This window comes from Myxine glutinosa, chromosome 4 (genome assembly GCF_964187855.1).
Source record: "Myxine glutinosa chromosome 4, kmMyxGlut1.1, whole genome shotgun sequence".
Taxonomy (NCBI): Eukaryota; Metazoa; Chordata; class Myxini; order Myxiniformes; family Myxinidae; genus Myxine; species Myxine glutinosa.
The window spans coordinates 49,960,410-49,988,250 of record NC_136264.1 but is presented as its reverse complement, the minus strand read 5'-3'; the positions used below and the strand labels follow the sequence as shown (position 1 = coordinate 49,988,250).

Below are 27,841 nucleotides of genomic sequence, written 5' to 3'. Positions count from 1 at the left end.
ATGGGCATTGGGATGGTGTTCACTATGGGACTGCGATAGCGTGCCGTATGGAACTGCGATAGTGTGCACTATGGGGACTGGAATGTCATACACTATGGGCATTGGGATAGTGTGCGCTGTGTGTTGAGATCATGTGCCATCTGAGGACTGAGATGATGTGTACTATGGGTGATGGGATTGCCTGCACATGATATGCTGTGCATTCAGCTACTTGAGAGGGTCTGGTGTGCAAGTGTGTGTTTACAATTGGCAATAGTGTGATGGCCTGTTATATTAATTAGTAATAGCATTAAAACCAAACGGTTTAAGCAGTTCCTATTTTCCACAATAGACAAGATAGGTTTATTAACTCCTCATAAAGGAAGATGGGACTTAATCATGTGTAACAAAGTTCACAATTGTATTTTTTGCATTCAGGTCCAGAAGTGCAAAGTAAATTTGTTGTGCTGCAGTGTGATGATGGAAAGGTGCGGTGATGCAATAAGGTACAGAACATCAGTTGCCGCAGTGGATGCTTGACATTCGCGCTCGCAAACTTTCCGCGAAATTGATCTGCATTCTTGACAAGGCAAGGTTGATAATCGACTTGGGGATCCAACCCTATTGTCGATGATGGGAGGGAAGAAAATTTTAGAAGAGCAGTTGTTAGATCATTTTCCAACTTTCCTGTTTCACTGCGTGAATGAACACAACAGGTTTTCCCATTTATTATGCGTTATCTGCACAGCGTTATCCACTATCGATAGTACAAAAAAGTCACAGTTCTCAGTTACAGATACGAGAGTCCTACATATAAATATAGTACACTTTTACTCTTGAAAGTCTGGAATGTACTTACTGCCAGTCATATTAATGTACACACCTTTCATTGCAAAATTTGCAACATTTCTAACCTACTCATCACCCAACCACTTTATTCAAGTTCTACAAAATCTCCACGATCTTCAATGCACTTTCCCCATTGGTTTAACCAACATTCTCATCCCAACACAGAAACTTTCCTTCTGAAGTATCCTAAATACAATGGTTGTGTGGCTGTGTTGGCCTATTCAGCGGATCAAGGTCTTCCTCAAATGTGGTTTTTATTTCTGCGAATAAGTAGAAGTCAAATCCATTGGAGTCAAAAATAATCCAGTGAATTTGGTGGGGAAGGCAACTTGAATTGCTGAGGCATGTGCGTGATATAGTAATAAGGAAGTGCACACTGGACTTCAGCTGTCGGAGAATATTAAATGAGCTGCAGCTTAGAGGAGAAGGGAATCGTCCTCTACTGCAAAGCATATTCTGCGCATGAAGCATGGTGGACTAACGGTAGAGGAGAAAGATTAATGAACCAGTTGAAACTAACAAAGCTGGCAGCCAAGACCAGACAAAGTTGGATTCCTTTACCGAAAAATGAGGTGGAGATTTTAAGTTCTGGGAGAACTTCGTCCCACCTTCTGAAACCCGCAAATGGAGATAACAACCAATGGGACTTCAGGTATCCATTTGGAACTCGCATGTTTTCATTGAGTCCACTATTAACTTGTTTGATCTGACTACTATGACACAAAGGTGATTCAAAGGCTTTGCTTGTCAGGTCTATATTATATTTTGGTCTTCGTTTTTTCACAAAAAGCCAGTCTACTTTGCACTTTTTAATACTTTTCCCCACATACTACCTTGTTATCCCCACACTTTTTGATAGGATTTTGTAATCGCCTCTGTCTCTCTGTCTATCTGTCTGTCTGACCATCCGTCATGCTATCTCCTCCTAAATGGTTGGGCAGAAATTCACCAAACTTAGTAGTTAAGGCACAAAGGTCCCATTTGCCCCCCCCCCCCCATCCCCCATGAGATTGTTTTTCATGGAGAACCATGGTTGTTCAAATTCATAATTTATGTAATAGTCATTTCGGGTTCCATTTGCGGAATTTGCAATTTGCGGAAGTTTGAGGTTCCATTTGCGGAATTTGCCATTTGCGGAAGCACTCTGTTAACAAGGCAACGTTTGTTTGTTAGTTTGTTACTGATGTCATCTGATTTTCCTGGTCTTGTCAGGGAAAAGCTCTTGTTTTTTTTGTTACTCAAAAGTGAATTGAGAGTTTATCGTAAAAAGCGCTATTCAGATAGGATACCATTGTTGAGCAACTAAACATTAAATACTATCAGCATACATGTTCCACGAGCTTGATGCAATGATCAGGTCCATTGTATGTATGTACATTGTATGGCTACATGTATTATATAATCTGGTCTCCAACCCACAGGAAAAATGTGACTTTATCGTCACATTGCGCTATGCTGCAACCTCTAGGTGGCATCTCACAGCAGGAATCAAGCATTACAGGCAATGGTTTAAAATGCCACAGAGAAAATAGCATAGCATTGCAGCATTGCTGTTTTCTCTGCTTGTGGCATTTTATATGTACAGTCCTTTCAGAAAGTATTCACACCCCTTGACTTTTTCACGTTTTGGGGTGTTACAGCATGAATTTAAAATGGATTAAATTGAGACACATAATACAAAAATGTCTTAGATGCATGCCTGGTGTTATTGTAGACTGAGAAGAAGGCCTATTTGGTGGAAAGCTTGTTGAAAATAAAAGATCGTCCTGAAGCTACGTCTGTAACTTATTTAATTTCTTCCAATTATTTATTGAATGCAATTGAGGCACCCTGCTCGTATTGTGGAGTTTCTGCTATTTCTCACAGATATATATATATATATATAATGGGGTGGTTCTAAAATTAGTACTCAAATCAATGTGCCTGGCAACATTTGTCTTATTTATAGTCATTTTCTACCTTCGAGGTCTTAAAATGATTTGCTTATGAAAAGGCTACAAGTTTTAAGCTTGAAGTCAGAAATCATTTGTGCATTCCAAACAAAATATTGGTTAATAAGTATCACTAATAGAAACATAAAAATGGAGGAAGAAAACCTAGGGTTAAAACTGCATAGGAATATATTGAGGCCTCATCTGGAATATTGTGTGCAGTTTTGGTGAACACATCAGAGGAAGGACATAGCCACCATAGAGAGGTTTCAACGTAGGACTACTACATTGATTCTGGGCCTAGCTAGATTCAGCTACTTGAGAAGTGGCTGAAAGAGACGGGTCTTTCTACATTAGAAAGGAGGTGATTATGAAGGGATGTAAATGCGATGTTTAAGACAATGAAGGGTATTGACAAAATAAGTGCAGAAGAGTTTTCAGCAGAATATTCAGTGATAGGAACAGTGGCCATAGTCTGAAATTAAATAAGTGGAGAGTTAGGATAGTAATAAGGCCGGTGTATTTCAGTCTGAGTAGTTAATGCATGGACTGGTCTCCCTAGAAAGGTAGATAGGTTTAATTTGGAATTAGTTGGTATCTCGAAGCAGTGGTATCGGGATATTTTCAGGACTTGCAGGGTAGGTTGCATGTGGATGGGTGATAGTATGTGGTGTTGGTATAGCACAGGCATGATGGGCCAAAATGGCCTCCTCCTGTGCCAAGGTTCCTTATACATCCTTGTATATTATTAAACAACTCTAGCAAATAAAAGTAGAAACATCTCATAAATTCAAAGACTAAGACGAACCTTCAGGTCTATGTTGAGAAGCCAAACAATTCGTGTGTTATTGACGTCGTTGGTTGATGGGCGAAGCATGATGAGAGATGGGCCAGTCTCTCCCCTGCAGGCACAAGGATGAAACCCATTGTGTTTACAAAGTCTGAAGTGTAAATTTCACACACTCACATTGGCAAGATTTAAAAACAAACGTTGAACTTGAAAGAAAGTTGTATGATAAGAGACGGGCGGAGAATTGGGATATCATCGAGAGAAACATACCGTATGTAACCATTTTGAGGAGGGGCTGATTCACAGTCAGTTGAGACTCCGACAAGGAAGCTGACAGAGCCACGGCGGACTGACTGCCGGAGGTTCACAAAGTCTCTGGCAGACAGCAGTTTACCTCCCGCATCGGCAGCCATGTCATGGGTTACCAAGGTGCGCTGGCCGACCCGTTGCAGGACCTGTGAGCATGCGGTGTTTTGTTTTTAAAGGGAAATTGGCTCAGATCTTCAGTGCAGGTTACTCCATCTGGCTCAGCAAACATCTTCGTACATCAGTACGATACCAAGTTCAATCGCTCATCTTCAGCAAAATGTCACCTTGTAGGCCTAACCTCAACCGGCATGCACGTTGGCTCAACTCTAACTATACTGTCAGCATGTACAGTATGTGTTGCTGGTAAATAACACAGGAAGTAATCCCTCTTTCTCTCACCTTGACCTGATTCACATTGGGGTTCCACTCGCACATGTGTTCCACTCTATCAAACAACTCCTTGTGTAGTTCCTCCACACTGCCTGGGATCTCTGCCTGTCATACACATACATGCAACATTTTTGGTGTTATTGCCTTTGTTGTTTACTGTCTGTCACACGCATAATTGATTATCCATTCCAAAAATGCGTCTTACTTGCTGTTAAGATGAGTGTTTTGTTTGTGTGTGTTTTAACTTCATCAGATCCCGGTGTGTACCCCGGTTTAGAATAGGTACACCGTATCCCTGCGCATCGTAAGAGGCGACCATGGGTTGGCATCAGGAAGGGAATCCGGCCATAAAAACATTGCCTCAAACAGGGAACCATGATTGTCATGGGGCCCGCAAGGCTAACCCCCGCTCCAGCGGGGAAAATGGCCTTAAAACGATCATTCATTCATTCATTCATTCATTCATACCCCAAATTTCCCTCGACGCATGATAACGGTTCATCTTTATCTGAATGTACTAATGTTAATCTTGCTTCACAAGCCTAATCACTGTCTTTGTCTGAAATCCACAAAGCAAGTAATGGAAGGGTCTATCGTTCACACTGAACATTGTTGTACTTCAACTTAAAAAAAACAAAAAACTAATAATATCCTATCCCGGCAGACTGCTGGGACTTTAATACACCGAGTGCCTAATTGAGGATCACCACTATCTGCGACCAGTTGGAGCCCCATTGCTGGTTATGGCAGGAACTTGGAATGTAAACGGAATACCTGCACACAATTGCCTAATATTTGTGAAAAACACCTTGGGATTTTTAACACCCACCAACAAAACAACAACAATAGCATTGTTGTAGACATTGTTGTTCGATACGATACACCAATCGATTAGAGAGGGATTTAAAATGTATCGATTCACAGTCATTCAATACTATCGATGAACGTCAATCGTGTGCATGGCACCGATCCAGTATCGACAATGCACGATGACGTAATTATTTATTACTTTATAATCGGAATCGGTAGTATAATCGGCAGATTACTTCTTTCTTTTTTTCGAATCGGCAATCGGTTATACTCAAATTTTCGAATTGGCCCAACACTAATATATATATATATATATATATATATATATATATATATATATATATATATATATATATATATATATATATATACATATATATATATATATATATATGTATATATGTATATATATATATATATATATATATATATATATATATATATATGTATATATATATATATATATATATATATATATATATATATATATATATATATATACACACAAGTTCAAAACACATTTGGTCACAAGTGTGCCGCACTGACCGGGTCCTCAGTCGAGGTCCTCAGCATCATCCCGTTTTGGCCCTTCAACTCTGCTTTCTCTGCTTCAACTCTGCAATACGGTCAGCTTTTTTTTTTCCCCCTTTTTTTTTTTTTGTTACTATTATTATTTCTTATTTTGTGTATATGAGTGAGTGGGTGAGGGTATGTGTTTTTGCATGAATGAATTTTTGCAACACCAGCCTGGTGTTGGGCTAGCGGCTAGGGTGCCAGCTTAGGATCCTAGGATCCTGGGTTCGAATCCCGGTCGATCGCTGAATTAACGCCAGGGGGGTTGACTCAGCCTGTCATCCTTCCGAGGTCGGCTAATTGAGTACCAGCTCACTGGTAATTCCCTGTTTGTCGTAAAAGGCGACAAAAAGGGTTGGCGGCAGGAAGGGCATCCGGCCGTAAAACATTGCTTCAAAAAGGGGACCAACAAAAACAACAACGACCACGGTGCCCGAAAAAGGCCAACCCCCGCTTTGTGGGGAAAAATGGCCTCTAAAGGTGTTTTTTTTTTTTTTGTTTTTTTTTTACACCTCGATATGGTCAGCTAAGGTGGGCCAGCAGGGGCGCATACACATCCACATGCAGCAACTGCACCTGGATGCGTACATACCCCCACCCCCAGCCAGTGCGAACGCAGACTACAACAACAACATCCCCACATCCAGAATCCACAGCACCAAACAAACATGGTGGAACACTCAAACACCCACCTTTATACCCTTCACCACTCACCAACAAAACACACCCGATCATTCATACACACACATACACACACATCCACACACAACAGACACACACACACACACACACACACACACACACACCATCAACCAACCAACCACCTACCCTTACAACATACACCACTCAACATACAAAAACACACACTCATGCAAAAATTCATTCATGCAAAAACACACACCCTCACCCACTCACTCATATACACAAAATAAGAAATAATAATAGTAACAAAAAAAAAGGGGAAAAAAGATGTGTATATATATATATGTATACAGTATACACAGTATATATAAACATCTTGTCAGTTTCACATCTCATTGGACAGATAGATTCTTTGATACAATGCCCTTTCGGCTATCTATCTAAAATGTTTCCTGTTTGTGACTTCTTCTGTTCCACATAGTTGACCTTGGAAGAAGGCAACCGAGAACCTTAATTCGCCAGGAATTTAGAGAAAAAAAAAACCCATCCTAAAACGATGTTAGGATTGATATGTTATGGTATTGCTCTCACATTTACGATCAGCATTTGAGCTCTATCGTGAGCCTTGACCTATGTATGTATATAATAGCATTTGTTGTCATATTCGATGGTACGGTGGAATGATAATTCCGCCTGCGGTATGTTGGGGGTATTAAAACCATCTCAGTCATTTTTTTGAGAAATGGTTAAAGTTCACTTGACTTGTGTTGCATTTGTATTTAATAATCAAAAATTCGTTACTTTATATGACTGCAGCTGCGGCAAGAAGTCACGCGCAAGTCGAAGAGAAAACTTTGATAATGTAAAAAAGGTAAAGAGGGAAAAGGGTAAGGGGACTTTTGACCCATTAATGACATTTACTGAATAAAAAGGCTTTTCTAATTGGAATAGACACATAGCAGGCCCAGGATGCACCTAACCCTACCCGTGCAGATGATACGTCACGGTGTTGTTTTTCTCAAAAAGATTTCACCTTTTCACGACATGGATTCCCACATCGTTTTTGTCACATTGATTTTTTTTTTGTCGCCTTACCGAACTAAGTCCTCTGTCTTTCAATACTTAATTGACATCTTTTGTCCATTCAGCATTATTATTTATTAACCTTGCTACTCAGAAACTTTCTACAGCTGCGAATTACATCCTCATGGCTTTCAGCTAGTTTGAAAGATTATTATGAACCCTCTCCTCCAACCAACATTATTGGGCCCTCCAGTGCATGTGATCTTCTTCTTCGTTTGTATGTAGCATTAAAGAAGGCAAACTATATCGCCGGCACCATGGCAAAGTTCCAAATTCTTGCCATAACTACAGTAGGTTTATCTTTTTCTGGATTGAAAAAACCCATCTAAAAACACTGGAAATCGAGAGCCCATTTTAACCTACAGTCACGTGAAAAAGTAAGTACACCCATGTAAAGTTTTGACTTTTTCAACGTATTTCAACATACAGATATTTGATCTTCATTTCAACAATATTGATAGATAAAGGTGATATAATATAACAAATATCATGAAACATTTACATTTTGTAGTCCATTGTATAATTTAAATAAACATAAATGCAAATTTCGCATATGGAAAAAGTAAGTACACCCTTGGCTCTAATAGGTGGTATTGCCCCCTTTGGCAGAAACAACCTCTAGTCGGCATTTCTTATAACTGCCTACCAGTCTCTGACATCGACTGGGAGAAATTTTTGCCCACTCCTCCATGCAGAATTATTTTACTTGCACGATGTTTGAGGGGTTTCTTGCATGCACAGCTCGTTTCAAATCCCCCCACAACATCTCGATGGGATTTAGATCCTGGCTTTGACTTGGCCATTCCAGAACCCTCCATTTCTTTCTTTTCAGCCATTCCTTGGTGGATTTACGGGTATGTTTAGGGGTCAATGTCATGTTGCAAGGTCCACCTTCGGTTGAGCTTCAACTTTCCGACAGATGGCCTCACATTATCCTCAAGCACCCTCTGGTACAATGAAGAATTCATAGTGGATTATTTGATGGTGAGCTGCCCAGGCCCTGATGCAGCAAAACTGCCCCAAACCATAATATTTCCACCACCATGCTTTACAGTTGGTATCAGGTTCTTGTGGTCAAATGCTGTCTTTGGTTTTTGCCAAACATGTCTCTGGTACTGTGGCCAAATAGCTCTACCGTTGACTCATCTGTCCAGAGCACATTGTTCCAGAAGTTCTGGTCTTTGCCGAGGTGTTCATTGGCAAACTTTAGTCTTGCCCTGATGTTCTTTCTGGACAGCAAAGGTTTCCTCCTGGCACACCTCCCATGTCGATCAAATTTGTGCAGCCTCTTTCTAATGGTAGACTTGTTCACTTTGACATCAACAGTGGCAAGAGCTACCTGTAGGTCCCATGATGACATTCTGGGGTTCTTCGAGACTTCTTTCAGCATCTTGCGATCTGCTCTCGGGATGAACTTGCTGGGGCGTCGTGGCCTGAACAAGTTGGCAGTTGTTTGGAATCTTCTCCATTTGTAGATGATCTTCCGGACAGTCGACTGATTTCAAATTGTTTGGAGATCTTTTTAAATCCATTCCCAGACTCGTAGGCATCTATAACCTTCTTTCTGAAGGCCTCAGAGAGCTCTTTTGATTTAGGCATGGTGACGCCGCACACTTCAACAACAAAGAGCAAACCAAACTAAATGTCTGAGGTTTAAATAAGACAGGTTCCTCCAATATCCTCTCGAACGATGTTCTAATCATTTGCACCTGAGCTGGTGCACCTGATTCTAATTTTAGGTATTTGAAGTGGTGATAAATGTAGGGGTGTACTTACTTTTTCCACATGCGAAATTTGCATTTATGTTTATTTAAATTATACAATGGACTACAAAATGTAAATGTTTCATGATATTTGCTATATTATATCACCTTTATCTGTCAATATTGTTGAAATGAAGATCAAATAGCTGTATGTTGAAATATGTTGAAAAAGTCAAAACTTTACATGGGGTGTACTTACTTTTTCACGTGACTGTATATAAGACAAGTATATACCCTACTCAACGCAAATCCAGTCAACGAGAGGGTACCCCGGGGGGCTCAATACACTGTAAGTCGTTACGTGTACACCAGGCTTACAGTTTGAATGATTTTAATATATATTTTAATGCTTTATGTAAAATATTGATACCTTCTTTTTTGTTGGATTCCTCCTTGTAAAACATATTTATTGTAAACACCAATGTCAGTTTTTAACACTCTATCCAATATATATTTATATTCCTTTTCACTTGAAAATTTCTCCTGTGTTCTTAACAAAAGGGCAATAAATTCAAGTTTCATTCTGCCCTAACTTTGTGTAATCAAGGTTTTCCCGAGCATAATTTACAGTGAGTATGCACAATGAAGGTTTTTCATGCATAATGAACTGTGAAGATGCGGGGTGAATGGTCTGCTTTGCAATAATTCTTACTTCAAGGCGGAACATCTTTCCGACGTTGGGAACGACTTTGCTGGATACTTTGTCACCGTTATCCTGCAAATATGAATGCGGTAGTCATAATGTCCCAAAAACCAAATGAAGTTGATTCATTCTCATATTTTTTGTCTCGATTAATTTATTTAATTTATACTTTGCTAGGCCAAAATACTTACAGTTTTGCTTTCACAGTGCCACCCTGAGTGATCTTCCAAGATATGAATAGTCTTTTGAAGAATGTTCTGCCCTTCCTGGACATATCTCAATTCACACTCAGACAGCAGTACCTCTGCTGGATCCCCACTGAGCCTGGGACCTGATAACACGAGTCAATGGAGAATAAGAATGTTATACATCCCAGTTATGCATGTATACAATCTAAATGACGAGCAAAAACTCAGAAGCAATATAAATCAACAACAGCATCATGCCTGAAAAGGTGCAAACAAATTGCCCTCTAGAAAGTCAGCACTTGTTTTCAATCGCTCTATGGGGTGCATATTACGAGCAAGGATACAAGCACAGCTCTAATTATATGGGTGAGTACAATGCCAAAACTTGTTTCTATGAAAACAATGTCAAGTGTGCCTTAAAGGTCGAGCTGCTAGCCACTGCCGAGCTCCGCATTTCCGTGGGTGACCTCGAAGAGAGAGAGAGAGAGAGCGAGAGAGAGAGAGAGAGAGAGAGAGAGAGAGAGAGAGAGAGAGGTCATACACTTATTTTAAGCTCTTTTTGGGGTCCATGCTTTAAAAAAAAATTATTTTGCTGATGCAGAGATGGTGCTGAGTTCCGTTCTTGCAGCTTGTTGTTAATACGGCCGAGACGTGATTACGAAGGAGGTGGTGCTTGCAGTTGTTCTGTTTGTGTCATATTTTGCTGCCATTGCATATTGCCTTAATTTGCCTCTTTATTTATGTATCTATTAATATTTGATGGAAACCTATATATGTGCTCTGTAAGGAGCTTTGCTTTGTAAAAAACAATGATCAAGGACCTGTTAGTTGACTTTTGGTGGATCTCATATCATGTGAAATGTTAGCATGTGGACACACAAGTTTTGGCTGTTTTTACATGTGGACTGGGAGTTGTGATTTCATGGAGTCATCATTGAGAAATAGTTATAAATAATTTACTTTTATTATTTTGATGCAGACTGATAAACATATTAACCCAGAGAACGAACACAATGAGCATGAGCACAGAACTGCTCCCTACCTGCCTGTATTTACTTGAATATTTATGTAAGGAATGGGAACCTGATTACAAGAAGAAGAAGAAATAGTACAAGTGTGAGACTAAATAATTGAGATAATAAAAGCTGTTTGTTGATGAGACTGGGAGTATCCTACCTGGCAGAGAGCGATCCTTGGTTTTGTACTGGCCCAGAGAGCCAAGTAGTTCCTCTGGTAAACGACTCAGTTGTCCCACAATCCTTTGCTGCACAGTGTTCTTTATCATGTTCCTCACACCTGAACCTGCATGCACAAAAGTACAGGTAGGTTCTACATGTTGAAATGTATCAGAAAAAGTTTTGCATGCATTAAAAATTGTAATTGTCAGGGTTAATTACAATTACAAAAATTGTAATTGTCAGGATTAATTACAATTACAAAAATTGTAATTGTCAGGATTCCTAATGGATGCGGCAGGATGAACAGCTTTGTCACTTTTTAAATTAATATATAATACATATATATATATGAGTAGTGAATTACTCTATGATCTCTGAACAAATGAATGTTCCTCCTTCGGTGGCATGAACTGGCAAAAGCAAATCTATCAGCAATAATGTTGCAAAATTGAGAAAATATTCTCTGAAAGTGGATGACACCATGCATTGATTAAGCAAATGTTTTATCCTAAATTCCTCATTACCATCCCTTTTATCCTACCCCCCACAACTCACTATCCAATGAGCATACAGCTCGAGGTCCTTTCCCAGGTGCAACTGTTTAATATTTTTCCCCAACCATGTTCCAAACCTAATTTTGTGTCTTTATCCCCCTGCTTCCGCCCCCCAAACAAATTTGGTAAAAAATTCACAATATTAATGTAAAGAATAATACGAGCTCTTCGTATCGGTCGGTACAAGCCATTTAGACAGATTTCCTAATTCTTTGGTTTAAAAACAAAATGTTGCCTACATTTCCAGTGTAAGAAATGGAACTTGCTTGAAATAAGTAATTTAACGTTTACCAAAGTGAGATAAACTTTTACATGAACAGCATATACCTTAATGATCATAATAATAGTCAATGGCATTAAATCCAAAAATGAGAGGAGCAAATGCAATGCATTCACAAGTTGTACTGCAATGCAAACCAGCAACAATAAAACAATGATTTGAATTATGATATGAAAATAATCCACCGATATGACGAAGAAACGTTTTGCTAATCATGCTTGTGTTGCATTGGAATTCCATCACTTTGCATAATTGTCACTTGCCTATGGAGAAAAGAGCTACAAAATACCTGTATAAGAAGTGAAGAGAGGCCACATTGTCATCACACACATTAAATGCCGAAAGGAATGTAGAGTGCAGGTTATATAATACGTGATGCGTAGACCAACCGGTGAGCGAACGACTGTGGCAGTATGAGATTCCTCCACAGAGTTTCAGGGTTGCAGGCAGCATGACACGAGCACTGGGCGGGGTGGTACTTTGGAGTGTGGCAGCTAACTGTAAGGAGGTCTTGTCTTATATTGTGAGAGAACCTCCAAAGACCAAAATTCCCTCTCCTCCCCCACAAACTCTCCATCCAACAAGGTCAGTCCACCCCCTCCTCTTCAGCATGCGCCCTTGAGCTTCGCTCGTGAGGTGTCCCAGTCTCCTTGCTTCTCACCCGCCAAGCGGCATCCTCAACGACGCTGAAACATTCTCCATCTTAATTTTAACCAATCAAATTGTTTTGTGTGAATCATTCATTTGAGTAAGGTGGGTTGAGGGTGTCGGGGGAGGGAGAGTGGGCAGTTGAAGAGGCAGGAGTGGAGGATGTTAGGTGCAGCAGGTAATACGTTGCTGCAAATTTTGCGCTCACCCGACACTACTGATGTCTTGGAACATCCAGGCCACTCCGTTCGGTGGTCTTATCCATGAAATGTCATAACGATGCAGCGTAATGTCCAGGCCGCCCTGTCCGACGATTTTATCCATCAAAGGATGCAAATGACACAGTGTACCAATTTGGTCCATCTCACATCTAATGTGGCTCTTTGCCAACACCAGTAGACAAGGTCTTGGCCAGTCGAGTCTGACTCTGAGTCTCAAGGATTTTGTTATTGCCTCAAATGACGCAATGGGAAGAATAACTCGATATATCGGTGTAAATGCAAGTCAGCATTGAAAATCGATTCATCTTATGAGGCACGTCGGTGAGAAGAATGTCAAGGCGCTCATGTGTGTGTAATAATTTGTTTATGATGGTGTTGGCAAAGTCACCAGGGTCAATGAATTTAAATCTTCATTTGAATCTAAATCAAGCCAAAAAATACACAATGCAAAGGTTTACAACACAAGTACTGTACTACTTACCATGAAAGTATTTCAGTCGAGTGTATTCTTCTGACATAACTTGTGAATTGGAATGAAAGAGACTACGCCGCTGCGAGGATTCTGCCTTGGCCACGTTTCCATGAAACTTGCCATAATGATTTGATTATGATATGGGCTCCTTCTGGTTCTACCCGTGATATGTGACTCCGACGATGCTGACATTATGCCTCAAGGCCAGGAATACACTAGCAAATGCTGAGGGCACTAAACAACGAAAAATCCATGTCAAGATGGTGTCGACTTCAACACAACAGGCAAATGGCAAGGTCAGAGTTTGACCAGTGGTGTCATCTTTTTGTGGCTTGGTTGGATGAAATGCGATTCAAACTTTAGTGCAAGGCAAAGAGAGCGCAATTTGACATGATTTCGGGGATCATGAAAACAAATCTTGTTTATGACACGACTGAAACTGAAACAAGAAATGAACAAGTACAGATGCATTCATTCAAAGTACACCTCCCCATGCCAAATAAATAATAACATATCCTCCAGCGCGCGACGTTGCCGGGGCACCTTTGGCGCCCGGCGATGCAGGAGGTGCAGCACATGGAGACTGAATTGTGAGGGAGCGGGGTGCAATAATTGATTGATTAATCGAATAATTAAAATAAATAAATGATAATCATAAAATAATTAATTTCTTAAGCAATCGGCTAATAGCACACCTAAACCACCACCATTTCATCCGAATCTTTCACCTTTTGAAAATTAATTCAGTGATCAATCTAATGAAATAATTAATTAAGTGATTAATCAATAAATCAACAATATCCTTTACAGCCAAATCACTTGGTCATTGTCATGACCAAATATCAGCTTCCCATCTCAAAAGGTGCCTGAGATATTGCCCAGATGAGAGAGAAAATACATCGGTGATTAATTAATCGATAATAATGAAGTAATCAATCAATTAATTGTTTAATCAAAAAGTAAAAAAAAAAAAATACTGTTTTTGTCAAAGGACATGCTCACTATTGTGCCCAAATTTCAGCTTCCTAGCTCAAAGGATGGCTGAGACATCGCCCAGGCTAACAAACAGAGTGAAAACTGAGTACTTCCTCCTTTCAGCGCGCGTCATCGCCGGGCCCCCTTCGGCGCCTGGCGATGACGTCATGCAGCGCCAGGAGATAGAATAAGAAAATATTGAATGCATTGGGTACATTTGTACATTTGCCAGGTTATGGTTGGTACATTTTCCAGGTTATGCCTGGTGTTGGCGTTAAGGTGGTCAGTTAAGGTAGCTGGCTTAAGATCTTAGGTGTTTTGAGTTTGAGCCCCTGTCTTGCCGTTAAATAACATCAGGTGGGTTGACTTTGGCTATTCATTCTTCTGAGGCTTGAAAATGAGTACCAGCTTACTGGAAACAGGGGGGAACTTCCAGAAATGATGCAACCAATAGCCACATGCTGCATATGAAGTAATAATAATCATTTTCAGGTTGTGCAAGTATTTTATGTTCCTCATTTTCCTTGCTAACTCGGTTAGAAAGGTTGTTGCCTGATGAAGTGAATACGTTTCCGAGGCAATTGAACCTTTGGGGGAGGGAAAAATGCCTATTAGGAACTTTATGTCTAACTGATTTGATGGAATTTTTGATTTAGATAACTAACTGCGTAGATTGTGTGGTTGTTGTGATATATTTGGATTCTCGAAAGACATTTGATAAGGTTTTACATAAAAGGCTAATGGTTCAAGATAAGGGTGTAGTGTTGACGGTAAACTGATATCATGGATAGACAAACTTTAAAAAATATATTGCCCAACTGTAATTGATTCTAGCTAAAACAGCTTTTCAGATTGGGGTAAAAGAAAAACGAGTAGGTGTTTATATGGATCTGTTTTGGAAATATTCCTCTAATTATTATTATTCAGATACATTATATATACTCTGTATTCGTTTCCATGTGCAACCCCGACCTATGATGCACAGGCTAGTAATCAAGGTAACTAGAACGTCACTTGGTAGAGAGCATACCTCCGCCAAGCTGAACAGTTTAACGTTTTGTATCCCACTGATAGGCCAGATCTGGATTCGGACCTGAACCAAAATCTAATTGGCTTGTTCTTTTCGCCTAACCAACTCATCCCCCAAGTTTCGTCCGAATCCGTCAATACCTTTTTGAGATATGTCAGTTTTAGCTCTGTATCCACTCAATGAGGAAGAATCACTGAAAAATATTCTCTGCTCCGGATTTATATCTTCACCAAAATCTAATAATTTAATGCTTGTCACATACTCAACCTCTCCACCAACTTTTTAAGATATCCTGTTCACAAACAGACGGACAGACAGACAGACAGACAGGGGTGAAAACGTAACATCCATCCACCTTCGGTGGCGGAAGAAAAGAGCCGATTACAGTTTTAGAAAGTTTTCAGTGTCGTCATGTATTAGGATATGGAATTATAAATTATTGGTTTCTTGAAAAAGGTTGGGATGTCTGATATAATCCCACTTCATCAACATAATGTTGGCATTGGTACATAGGATTACAATTGAAGACCTGAGTGGAAGAAGTACTTAAGTCACATTATTGGGCAAAGTGAGATTGAAACCAAGAACCAAGAACTCCATCGACATTAAAATATCAATCAATGTCTGTAATAATTTTACTTGGAGTTATTTTGGATTTAAGTACTTCTTACACTCAGGTCTTCACTTGAAGATGTGTTTATGCCATCAAAATAAATGTATCTGATAATTCAATTGAGGTTCGCCATTCATGGAGCCTGGAGCCATGGAGTTAATGGAGCCATGGATTGGATTGGAGCCATGGATTGGAGCCATGGATTCATGGAGCCATGGAGTTCGCCAAAACTACCAAGGTGGTTTTTAGTAAAGGTTCTAATGAGGGAAGGTAGTCATCCCCATGTCCTCAGAAATATGATAAATTATTCAACTTAAAGAATTCGTAAGAAAACTTTTTTTGAAAGAATTAAATATAAACTAGAAAGAGCAATCAGAGATTGCAAACCCTCGCCAGGATGTATTTTCAGTGGTGTTTAAGGCTTTTGTGTTAAAACAAATATGGCGGCCGAACCACGTGACTGATGACGTCATTTTTTTTTTCTAACCTAATTTATTCCTAGATTATGCTCAAGAAATTTCATCTTAATCGGATGAAGTTTTGTACTTGTCGAATTATGACGTCATAATGGAGGTACTTATGACATCATCATCAACATATTTTATTCCCCATGGAGAGTTCTTTACAATGAGCCATGTCTCAATTTTTTTCTATTCGGCACTTTCGGAGATATAGAGGTTCAAAGTTTTTCACTTTTTCCAATATGGCGGCCGAACCACGTGACCGATGACGTCATAATTATCATAAAAAAATTCTGTAGGTGGGGTTGCACCTATGGTGACAATTTCCTGTCAATCGGACCAACGGTTGCAGAGAAAATCATATTTATTCTGTATGGACAAACAGACAAACAAACGGACTCTCTGGCGAGGGTAATGATCAAACAGTTGAATACGTTTTTATTCTTTAAGCCAATGAGTATTTTTGCTTGTAAGTATAGGGCATTAACAAAAGTTACATTTTACTAAAATGTTTTAACATAAACAAAGTCCCAATTAGTCCTGATACTTGCAAATGTATGATTTAAGAAGGGTGTTTTCCAGTCCCTTGTTGACTCATTCATTTGCAAGTATCGGGTCATATTCCACAATGCCAAAAAGCATGAGCAGCCAAGAAAATAAAATGTAAATGGATAAAGACGGCATCACATACATTATTGTCATGCAAAAGCGATTAAGCATGTTATAAGGGCCGATACGAAGGGCAGAGACCCTGCTGCATATACATACATATGTAGAGTGTATCAAAACAAGCAGACTTTTTATTTATTTTCTCTGACATCAAGGCTCATGGAAGAGCGGAGGGAGAGATGGTAAACATAAGAGTAATACCCCTGGCGCTCACCTGGTAGAATATACAGTACACTGAACTGATTAAAGGTATTTTAAACCAATTTTAATGGTTGCTCGAAGACAGGGCAACATGTAGAATCATACTAACATAATCATAAGACTTTTATTATGACTTTTATTATAATCATAAGACCCCCTATTTTGGGGGGCAACCCCCCCTCCTCCCACAACCCCGTCCGTATACCTCCTCAGATCCCAATTTTTATATTGCCTTGAACAAACATTGCTACATCACGGGTGGTGAAGGTTGTGGTCAAGTTTCATCGAAATATTGTGTGTAGTTTCAGAGGAAAAAGCAAATGCCTATTTTGGGGGGTCAAACTGGGTCCACTTTGACCCCCGTAAACGCCCTAGACCCCTATTTTTTAATGCCGTGAACAAACTTTAGTCACAACACACGTAATCTCTTCAAACGTTATCTGTAAAATTGACACGACCATTTTCTCATCTCGCAAACACGCCATAAAATGATCCTTCAATCTTTGTGATCGTTCATCATCACGAAAACGACAATAATCCCCACGAGACGCTTGAGCCTGGCCACGAAATCAGCTAGCCCAGTGGTTCTTAACCTTTTTAAAGGCGTCGAACCCTAACGAAACCCACCGAACACTCGCGGAACCCCTCAAATTTGAAAAAAAAATTAAGAAGAATTGCATCTTAATGCGTTTTCTGTTCTTCTTTTCGGGAGGCGATCTGGGAAATGCGTGGTTTTGTTTTGGCAAGGGCCACCCTCAAATCATTTTCGCATGCAAGCCTGCTCCTTTTCTTTGTTTTAATGTCCACCAGTTTTGAAAACGCATGCTCGCAGAGATACGTTGTAACGAACGGCGTGAGGATCTCAAGGGCAATTTTAGCGATGTGAGGATACCCTTCCATTTGGCGGCACCAAAACGTTGAGAGCGTTGTTGTGCCGAAGAGTTGTTGTTGAGTCTGGCTCTGCTGAAGTTCGATGAGGTCGTCGAGGTATTGGTCGTTGACATCTGCCGTTGCAAGGTCGAAAGTAAACGGCTGCCGCACCCATGCTGGGTATTGCTCTTGGTCGGGGAAGTAGCCATCGAATGACTTTCCCAGCTCATCCAAGTGCATGGCAATCGCTTGCTTCAGCTCCCCCGGTACAGCAGTGCCTCCACCATCAGACTCATCTTCGATCCCGCTCACGCACTCGTCCAGTAGCGAAAAGTTCACGAAGTTGTCGTTCTCTGTTTGCCGCCTCCACAACGATAACTTCTTTCGGAAAGCGCTCAGCTTTTCTTCAGATTCGATGACATTCACTCCACCGCCCTGCATCTGGCAATTGAGATGATTGAGTCTGTCGAATATGTCAGCCAAGTACGCCAAGGCGAGGATGAACTCTGACAGTAAGGGAAACATATGAAAATCTGTTAACTAAATTGTTACCAAAAAATTTCTTCACCAATATGTTTGTAAAGGTGTGTAATAACATGTGTTAAAATGTTGAAGGTCAACTCCCGTGGGAAACCCAGAAAAAAAGCTGTTGAATTCGGGTACCGAAAAATTATTTTCGAGAATTTTTATTTTTTTAAATCGGCCCTTAAGTAACTTATGAGGGGTCAAATAAGGGTTTTTCATGATTCTGAGTTGATTGGTAACATTTATATTTCACCACAGACACTCCTTTGTGGAAAAATAATTTCTAAATATATCTCATTTTCTACTTTGCAGGACATGGAGTCTAGCAATATGGATGAAGACGTTACTCCACCTGTGCTCAATTGCTTCATCTGTGCACGCTCGGATACACCAGCTGAAAGGCTCATACAGGCAACTCCAAAGGGATACTCAACTTTATTGAAACAAGCAGAAACTGTAGAAAATGTTACTATTGTGGAACGTATGAAGGAGGCTCAAAAGGAAGGAAAACTGAGGTACCACCAGAAGTGTAAAAATGATCTGTACAACAACTTTGTTGCAACCACCAAGAAGTCAGCTCAAGCATCAAAGGCAGAGAAAGAGTCATCAAAGTTGAAGAGAAGACGCACTACTTGTGAGTTCAGTTCATCAACTGGCTGCAGTTCTAGAAGATCACAGTCAGTTGACCTCCTGTATAAGGATGTATGCATTCTTTGCAACCAACCAGCCCAGCTCTTCAAAAATAATCCAGCACAAGCTAAAAAGAAATACAGAGTGCCAGATAATTTGACTGCAGATACACTGAAGGAAAGCTTGCTGAAGACAGCACGGTGTCTCGGGGATGACTGGGGCACTGAAGTCACTGGACGCCTGGAAGGGATCAACGACTTGGTAGCAGAAGAAACACTGTACCATTTGCGATGCAAACTTATGTTTGCGAGAGGTGACAGTTTGTCCAAGACTGATGAGGAAGGAAAAAGGAAGAGAGGACAGAGGAGTATTGATGAGGAGCGAGAGGCAGTTTTTATTGAATTCTGCGAATGGTTAGACTCAGAATTAGAGCATGGGGTAATGAACATGGACCAAGTCCATGAAAAGCTGCAGGAGTTTGATCAGTCACCAGAGAAGAGCCTTTCTTATTCAAAGCATTGGCTAAAGATAAAACTTCTAGAGAAATACGAAGACACCTTGTATTTCACAACACAGGAAAGAAGGGCAGATGTACTCTGTCTCAAAGATGGCACTGGCAATATTCTGCGAGAGCATCATGCTAATCTTGACCATGGAGATGAGAAGACTCAGATCATAAAGACGGCACTCAAGTTCATATCCAATGATATTGCCTTGATTGATTTAGGTCCAAAGTCATACCCCACCACACACAGTATGACTGACATCGATAGTCAGCTGACACTTGTTCCTGCAAGCCTTCAGATGTTCTTGAGACCGATTGTCAAGACAGACGAAAGAGTTGCCGTTTGGGGGCAGAATTTTATTAAGGCCTGTCGACCTCGGTCTGGAGTATTGCCACACCAAATGGGGCTTGCCATACAACTTGATCATAGATTTGGGTCAAAATGGATGCTCAACAAGTTCCACCGGCTGGGATACACTGAGTCTTACACGGAGACACAAAACTACAAATACTGCTTCCTTAATAGTAGGAGTGGAGATGATGTTCCAGATACTTCTGGCACTCTTGACACCATTGTGGAGGAAACCGATGAACAGATCAATGATGAGGTTGCGGTTGATGCTGCGTTTGAGGATCAATCAGTGATGACAGCCAAAGTGCCAGCCAGTGAAAGTGAATTGTCAAGTAATGATCAGGTGGTCTTTATGGATGTGATTCAGCCTGGTACTGCGATTTTCAAGTACATTTACCATGGACGAGATACTACATTGGGTGAAATTCGGTACAACATGTTCTCAAGGAAGGCAGCGGCAGGAGTGATCAAACCAGAGACTCTACCTCCAACAGAGGGTGCAGCTGCACAACATTCACTCCGTGCCTACCTGCAGACCCGGGACTGGATCCTTCTACAGAGCATGTCTCTGAACCCCAGTGACTATGGATGGACAATAGGTGTGCATGGGTATGAGCCAGTTCCAACACTGGACCCCACGGCTCCTGAGGAGCTATTGCAGTTCACGAGCTGTAATTGTCATGGAGATTGCAGCAACCGGCGATGCAGCTGCAAGAAGAATGGGGTCACGTGCATCTCGGCCTGTGGAGTCTGTAATGGCATTACATGCAGAAACTGCAGCCATGATGTTGTTGAGTCTGAAGAAGACATAGACAATGACTGTTGAAACTTCTGACATTGTGAATGAGAAATAACTCTTGAGTATTATATATGTATGTGAAATAAAAGCTACTTTGTGTGTAAATGTAAAAGTGAAAATATAAATGTTACCAATCAACTCAGAATCATGAAAAACCCTTATTTGACCCCTCATAAGTTACTTAAGGGCCGATTTAAAAAAATAAAAATTCTCGAAAATAATTTTTCGGTACCCGAATTCAACAGCTTTTTTTCTGGGTTTCCCACGGGAGTTGAACTTCAACATTTTAACACATGTTATTACACACCTTTACAAACATATTGGCGAAGAAATTTTTTGGTAACAATTTAGTTAACAGATTTGTGAAATATCTCATAAAATGCCCTTACTATGACTCTTGGAAGTGCGTTGCATTTCAATGCTGGTGTCCTCGCAAAAACAGGGCTAATTCTACACGCAAGGCAAAAACACTGCTCACTACCTTCCCTCGTGATAACCATCGAACGTTAGAGTGGTAGAGAAGGACTTCGAATTCAGAGCCGATTTCATTGCAAAGCTCTTTGAAGATGCGATGATTCAGAGCACGGCTTCGCACGTAATTCACAGTTTCAACGACGATTTTCAGAACATTGGCCAGTTTTGGAGGCAGGGTTTTTGATGCCAGCGCGTGTCTGTGCAGGATGCAGTGCGTGACGATGATGTGTGGTGCATCGGTCTTCACCAGCGCTCCAAAACCGGAGTTACATCCCAGCATGGCTGGAGCTCCGTCCGAGCAAACTGCAGATACCGTATTCCACGAGAGGCCATTGCTTCTGAAGAAGTCGTTCACAAGCTTCTTCACGTCAGCTGCCTTCATCGTTGTTGTGATAGGCTTGCAGAACAGAAAGTCTTCCTTGATCTCGTCTCCTTTGACAGAATGCACAAATAAGATGAGCTGGCTCAAATTCGAAACGTTTGTGGTCTCGTCGAGTTGAAGGCTGAATTTCGTCGGGCTTACGACTAAATCTGCAACTACCTGGGCGAGGATGTCGTCGCTCATGTCATCGATTCTGCATCTGATGGTGTCATTTGAGAGTGGAACGAGAGATAACTTGTTTTCAGCAGCTTTTCCCAGCATGATGTTGGCCATCTTCAACGCGGCCGGTTTGATGAGTGTCTCGCCAACGGTGTGCGGTTTGCCCTGCTTTGCGATCAGGTATGCAATTTCATACGATGCGGTGAGGATCGGTTTGTCAATTGGAACGAAGCCGAGAGTGGGCAAGGCAGCACTTGCGTCGAATCGGACTCTCTTCAATTTGAATTCATCCAGCGTTGCGTCTTTGTACTGCCCCTCACCGTGCAGTTTTTTGAAGTGTTCCCATAGTTTTGCTGGTGCTAGGCTGGAGTTGCTCAACTTGACATTGCAAAGCATGCATTGAGGGCGCTGACTTCCGTCCCGTTCCGTCAAACACGTAAATCCATACCGCACGTAATCCTCCGGCCACTTCCTTTTTTTGCTCGACATACTGCAAAAAACAACAACAACAAAAGTAACAAACTGATCTTAATTGAGTTCGGGCAAATAATTATATGACAAAAATTTTAAAAGGAACATGCTTAAATATTAATCAGTACCCCTCTGAAAACTGAGAAATTTTAATGAAGAAAACATAACTTATAGTTACGATGATGGGATTTATTATCTACTCAACTCTGTCACCTTAAATCCCATTATAATATTACATAGAAAACTGCGAATTGTTAGTTTTGAATTGCGACCAAAGGAGTTATATCACCTCCACCTAATTTTCTGAGTAATTCAATCATATTTTATAACCACCATCTACTTTTGACTTTAATATAACTCTGAACCCGCCCTGCATATCCACAAACATTTCCAACTTACTTTTCAATTCATCAGTAACTCCAAAGTAAGGTGCGACCAATGACGCACGGCACACGGCAAGCTAATCGAGGCTATTCACTGGAATTTCCGAACACCTGCAAAGTCCAAAATCCAGTAAGTAAGTAAGAAAGTAAGCACCATCAACAGAATAATTAGCAAGTTGCTCATTGATTCAACTTATTACAGTCAGTGTGAAACAACTTATCTTAAACACAGACCAGAGAAACCATGAATGGGTTAGGAATACAATTACAAATAACATTTCCATTCGTTCATAACATACATAGCAAAATAATAATAATATTAATAATCAGCGTAATTACACATAGATTCAAAATTGATACAAAACTAAAAAAAAAATTCCAATGCGTTTTGGAGGACCTCCGCCGAACCCCTGAGACTGGCTCACTGAACCACTGGGGTTCGGTCGAACCCAGGTTAAGAACCACGGAGCTGGCCTCTCATCGGGAAACTGAACCAGGACAGGTTGTCAAACTCGTACAGCGATAACTGTGGTGACTTGCGAGGTTTGATATGGTCGTGCAACGTCTTCACTATGGACTTGTAGGTCACAGCATAATCCAACGTCCTCGTCGACAAAATCAAATTACACAGAAAACCTCCGCCCAGAGGGACAATAGAAGAATCGCTTTCTGCTTCCCCACCTCGATGATGTTGTTAGCGATGAAATAAAAGCTCAGCTGTCCCGCAAAAAGTTCAAAGTTGTCCCCAGCATGAGCATACTCCGGGACCTTTCCATATGACGTAGCCATGGTACGAAAAATCATCGTCGCCAATTGTAATGCCTTTGTTATAAAGATGCGGACAATCAGAGAGCATCAAGCACCATCTTTATTCCAGGCAACGGCAAAGCTGGCCAAACTCAGCCCCGCCCACAGCGGCTTCACTCGGCCCTGCCCACAGCGGCATCTAGGCAGTACACCGCACTACAGGGGCCATGGCTGAGTAAGCATAAGTTTAATTATTTGATCTCCCTACTCATATGAATGAATTGCACCGCACGGGTGTGAGGTGTGCTAGCTAAGATATCGTTTAAATGAAGATGTTTTTGTTTCTCTCTCATAGGCAATCACTCATTGGAACTTTGCCATTACTGCCATCTACTGATTTACCAATGCGCATCAAAAACTAGAGGATCTTATTAAACGGTTCAGATCTTCGACCTTTATTCCCCATATGCCTGATATGTATTTGGATTGGAGGGATTTGTGGGAAGTGGATGGAAGTGCATAGTTTGAGGTTGGGAAATGGAAGAGTCTTTGAACTTTTTGAAGAACTTTGAAGTATTTTGTGAAAATGCTGATATATCTAATCATGAGTGGTTTTTCCTTGATACTTGTTATCACTTGAGAGCAGATGCAACAATGTGATGGAAAAAAAAAAACGTTTCCTTTTGAAGGAAGCAAAAGTTTTGAAACTCTTTTAAAACAATTTCCTGCTATACATAGGAGCATTAGAATCACAATAGAAACTCCGTATGACATCAAATGAAAGAGGAATTGTAAAATATTATTACGAAAATGGAAATTTTAAATTCTGTTTTGCTCTGAAGGTATATTTTGTGATTGTTTTGCAGTTTGAGATGACATGTTTTGCTTCTGTAATATTTTACCTTTAAGATTATTACCTGATTATTACCTGTGCCACCGAAGGTTACTGTTTTGGACGGAAGTTATGTTTTCACCCATGTCTGTCTGTCTGTCTGTGAACAAGATATCTCAAAAAGTTGTGGATGGATTCGGACAAAAGTTGGTGGACAGGTTGGGCATGTGACAAGGATGAATCAATTCGATTTTGGTGAAGATCCAAATACGGATCCAGATACGACAATTAAAATTTTTTTAAAGTTATTCTTCTTCATTGAATAATAGACAAAAAACTTTGTGGATGAGTTGGGTAGGTGACAAGAACAAGAGATTCGATTTTGGTTCAGGCCTGGATCCAGATCTGGCCTGTCAGTGGGATACAAAACGTAAACTGTTCAGCCTGGCATGGGGTATTGCATTCTACAGAGTGCTGTTCTAGTTATTATTATATGCTGTTAAAAATCGTTTCGTGTATATGCTGTATACTGTATATATATATATACATATTGTTGCGTATCTCCGACGTCGGCTCTCCCCTTATCAATGGGGGGTTAATCCCCTTGTCTTTGATCTGGCCGACGCGAGTCCTGGAAGTTATAACGTTCCTTCCGGTCAGTGGTAAATAGGGTTGTTGGTCGATTTTTAGTCCTATTACCTAATTACTACCACCGACTGTAAAGCAAGGGAATAACTCCCGCTCGAACCACGGATATGGATGGAAAATGCCGAGCAGATAGCAATCCGCGATCCGAGTTGTTAACAGGTGACTAGTCCCGATTCTAAACGGTTGTGATCGTGCCACACTTACCCAATTAGAGAAAAGACTGATGCGATCGGATGGAGAGGAAACCAGGAAAATAGGAAGAACAGAGAGGTTTATTAACAAATGTACAAGAAGAAGAGGAAACGAAAGAATGTACAGGAAAGAAAGAGGAAGGAAAAGCACACAGGGCAGCCTTAATTACAGTCTTATCTTATTCCCTGGACAAACGGGCCCGTCTCACACACAGTCACTCACACAGGGAATTGCAGATGGTAGGTTGGAAGGTCACCAGCGCATCTAGGCTCCATTCCAGCTCCGGTCCAGGCGATGAAAAACCCGGCAGGCAGCTCTTCGTATAACGTAACACAACGCGAACGGACAATTATATCACGGGGGAAGGCTGGTATATTGCGTACGTACTTTTCGCACGACTCACGCCAAACGCCGCCTCCCCAATGTCCTGTACGCAAGCGCCAATTGTGCAAGTCCTGTCCTCTCCGCACCGTCCTAAGGTCGACCTTCGCACCGTCCTCTCATCAGTGCGCTTCCCCGCAGTCCTCTGGTAATCAGCGCCAGCGAGTAAGTCCTGTTGAACGAGCGCCACTGCATAAGTCCTGTTACCACGCACGCTTCCAACAAGTCCCTCCTTAACGAGCGCCGCTGCATGAGTCCTCTCAAAGGGCTTTGTGCGCTGGCTTTTATCAGTCAAACCAGCGATCGCTCCACAAGCCCCAACCATGCCCCGTCAGGCGATGTCACTCCAGCCCTGGTTGGCTGGTTATTGCTTACCGGCCCCGCCCTGACGGCTGGGTGACGTGGCCACACCTTCTCCCTGGTGCTCCGCCCCCTTTTTCCGGGCTTCACCTCGTGGCTTATGGCGGCGTTTAGCGAGCTCACGCTCAAGGGCAGCGAACGCTGCTAACAAAGGTGCGTAACAAATTGGGAAGGGCCATGGGGCACAGACTGGGGAGCGCGCTTAATGGCGTCGCTTGGAGGGAGGCTGGAAAATGAACGAATGGGGACCTACTCTTATTTGATTGACACAACGCAGATTCAATTATTGGAAAATGCCTTATCTACACATACTAAGAAATAACTGACGTTCTATGGTGACCTACGTGTTGCTTGTGGCCTATCTATGGGGTGCTACCTTTAACCTTTAATGACGTTATACTTACAAGAAGTGTGGGTTCTCAAAACCGCAACAATATATATATATATATATACAGTCACGTGAAAAAGTAAGTACACCCCATGTAAAGTTTTGAGTTTTTCAACATATTTCAACATACAGCTATTTGATCTTCATTTCAACAATATTGATCGATAAAGGTGAAACAATATAACAAATATCATGAAACATTTACATTTTGTAGTCCATTGTATAATTTAAATAAACATAAATGCAAATTTCGCATGTGGAAAAAGTAAGTACACCCTTGGCTCTAATAGGTGGTATTTCCCCCTTTGGCAGAAATAACCTCAAGTAGGCGTTTCTTATAACTGTCTACCAGTCTCTGACATCGACTGGGAAAAATTTTTTCCCACTCCTCCATGCAGAATTCTTTCAGCTGTGCGATGTTTCAGGGTTTTCTTGCATGCACAGTTCGTTTCAAATCCCCCCACAACATCTCGATGGGATTTAGATCCGGGCTTTGACTTGGCCATTCCAGAACCCTCCATTTCTTTCTTTTCAGCCATTCCTTGGTGGATTTACTGGTATGATCCGGGCTTTCACTAATTGCTTCCGGGTCATTCGCTTAGTAGTGGGGCTGCTTAACTGATGAATTGTGCCTTTTCCCTTAAAAGCATGAAACTTGGCACATCGCTAGAATACCCCAAAAGAAAGATTTTTAGTCCAGGGGGCATCTCCAATTTCACCCCATATGGCGGCCATCTTGAAATTCAGGATGGCCGTCATACAAGACCTGTTTTGATGAATATCTCCATAATTAGAACAGATATCAAAATGGTTGAAGTGCCTATACCTACATTTTTAGGGTCTAGGAATCCAATGGCAACATAAAATATTCAATAGTATATGGCAGCCATCTTGAAATCCAAGATGGCCGCCATAACAGACCTGTTTTGATGAATATCTCCATAATTAGAACAGCTATCTAAATGGTTGCAGTGCCTACACCTACATTTTTAGGGTCTAGGAATCCAATGGTAACATAAAATATTAAGCAGTCATATGAAAATATTAATTTTGCATAGTATCATGCATACTGGGAATGCATATAAATACTCTTAACAGGTTGGCATTCTTCAGTGATTAAAAGTGTCTATGACATCGCAGACTGTAACTGTGCCATCCTGTGGTTTTCTAGTCTTTGCTGCATTCTCCATCACATGCGCAGAGAGAAGTACAGGGAAGTGCAGCTTTCTTACACCGGCAATGACCAGTACATCCTTTTTTGCACCCACACTTAACAAGTTCATTGCTGATCTTTGCAGCCTCTGGAAGTGTTGTCCATATTGGTTTGAACTGGCCAGCAGACGTTTTTTGCCAACCCCATTCAGTGGGGCTTGGTAGATCAGGCTTAGCATGCAATGCTTGTCCCCAGCATAGTGCGCCTTGGTATACTGCCCGCTTTACGTGCTGCACAAGGGCATCATGTGTTGGTGGAATTGATTCCACAGGTCTGCC

At 41.1% G+C, this 27,841-nt stretch overlaps 1 protein-coding gene and 1 long non-coding RNA gene across 2 annotated transcripts in view; one reads left to right on the top strand and one right to left on the bottom strand.

The window, feature by feature from the left end:
• LOC144891704 (uncharacterized) overlaps window positions 1-27,841 on the top strand; it is a 1,032,708-nt gene that overhangs the window by 132,405 nt on the left and 872,462 nt on the right. The gene's annotated exons all lie outside the window — the stretch shown is intronic.
• Window positions 496-12,533, bottom strand: STAR (steroidogenic acute regulatory protein). Its single transcript, XM_068119095.2, has 8 exons — window positions 12,352-12,533; window positions 11,127-11,303; window positions 9,954-10,093; window positions 9,772-9,834; window positions 4,258-4,353; window positions 3,820-4,004; window positions 3,568-3,661; window positions 496-600 (listed from the first exon to the last, which is right to left on the bottom strand). Exons 1-8 carry the CDS (start codon window positions 12,413-12,415, stop codon window positions 496-498), a joined length of 924 nt encoding a protein of 307 aa, XP_067975196.2. The 5' UTR covers window positions 12,416-12,533.

Bases quoted from the DNA above. Each gene is read 5' to 3' on its own strand.
- STAR (XM_068119095.2), bottom strand. From the start codon at position 12,415: ATGCTGCCTGCAACCCTGAAACTCTGTGGAGGAATCTCATACTGCCAC. The intron at 11,304-12,351 runs GTTGGTCTACGC...CATGCAAAACTT, and splicing joins CCACAGTCGTTCGCTCACCG to TTTCTGATACATTTCAACAT. The intron at 601-3,567 runs GTTCGTCTTAGT...CATCGACAATAG, and splicing joins TTCTCAACATAGACCTGAAG to GGTTGGATCCCCAAGTCGAT.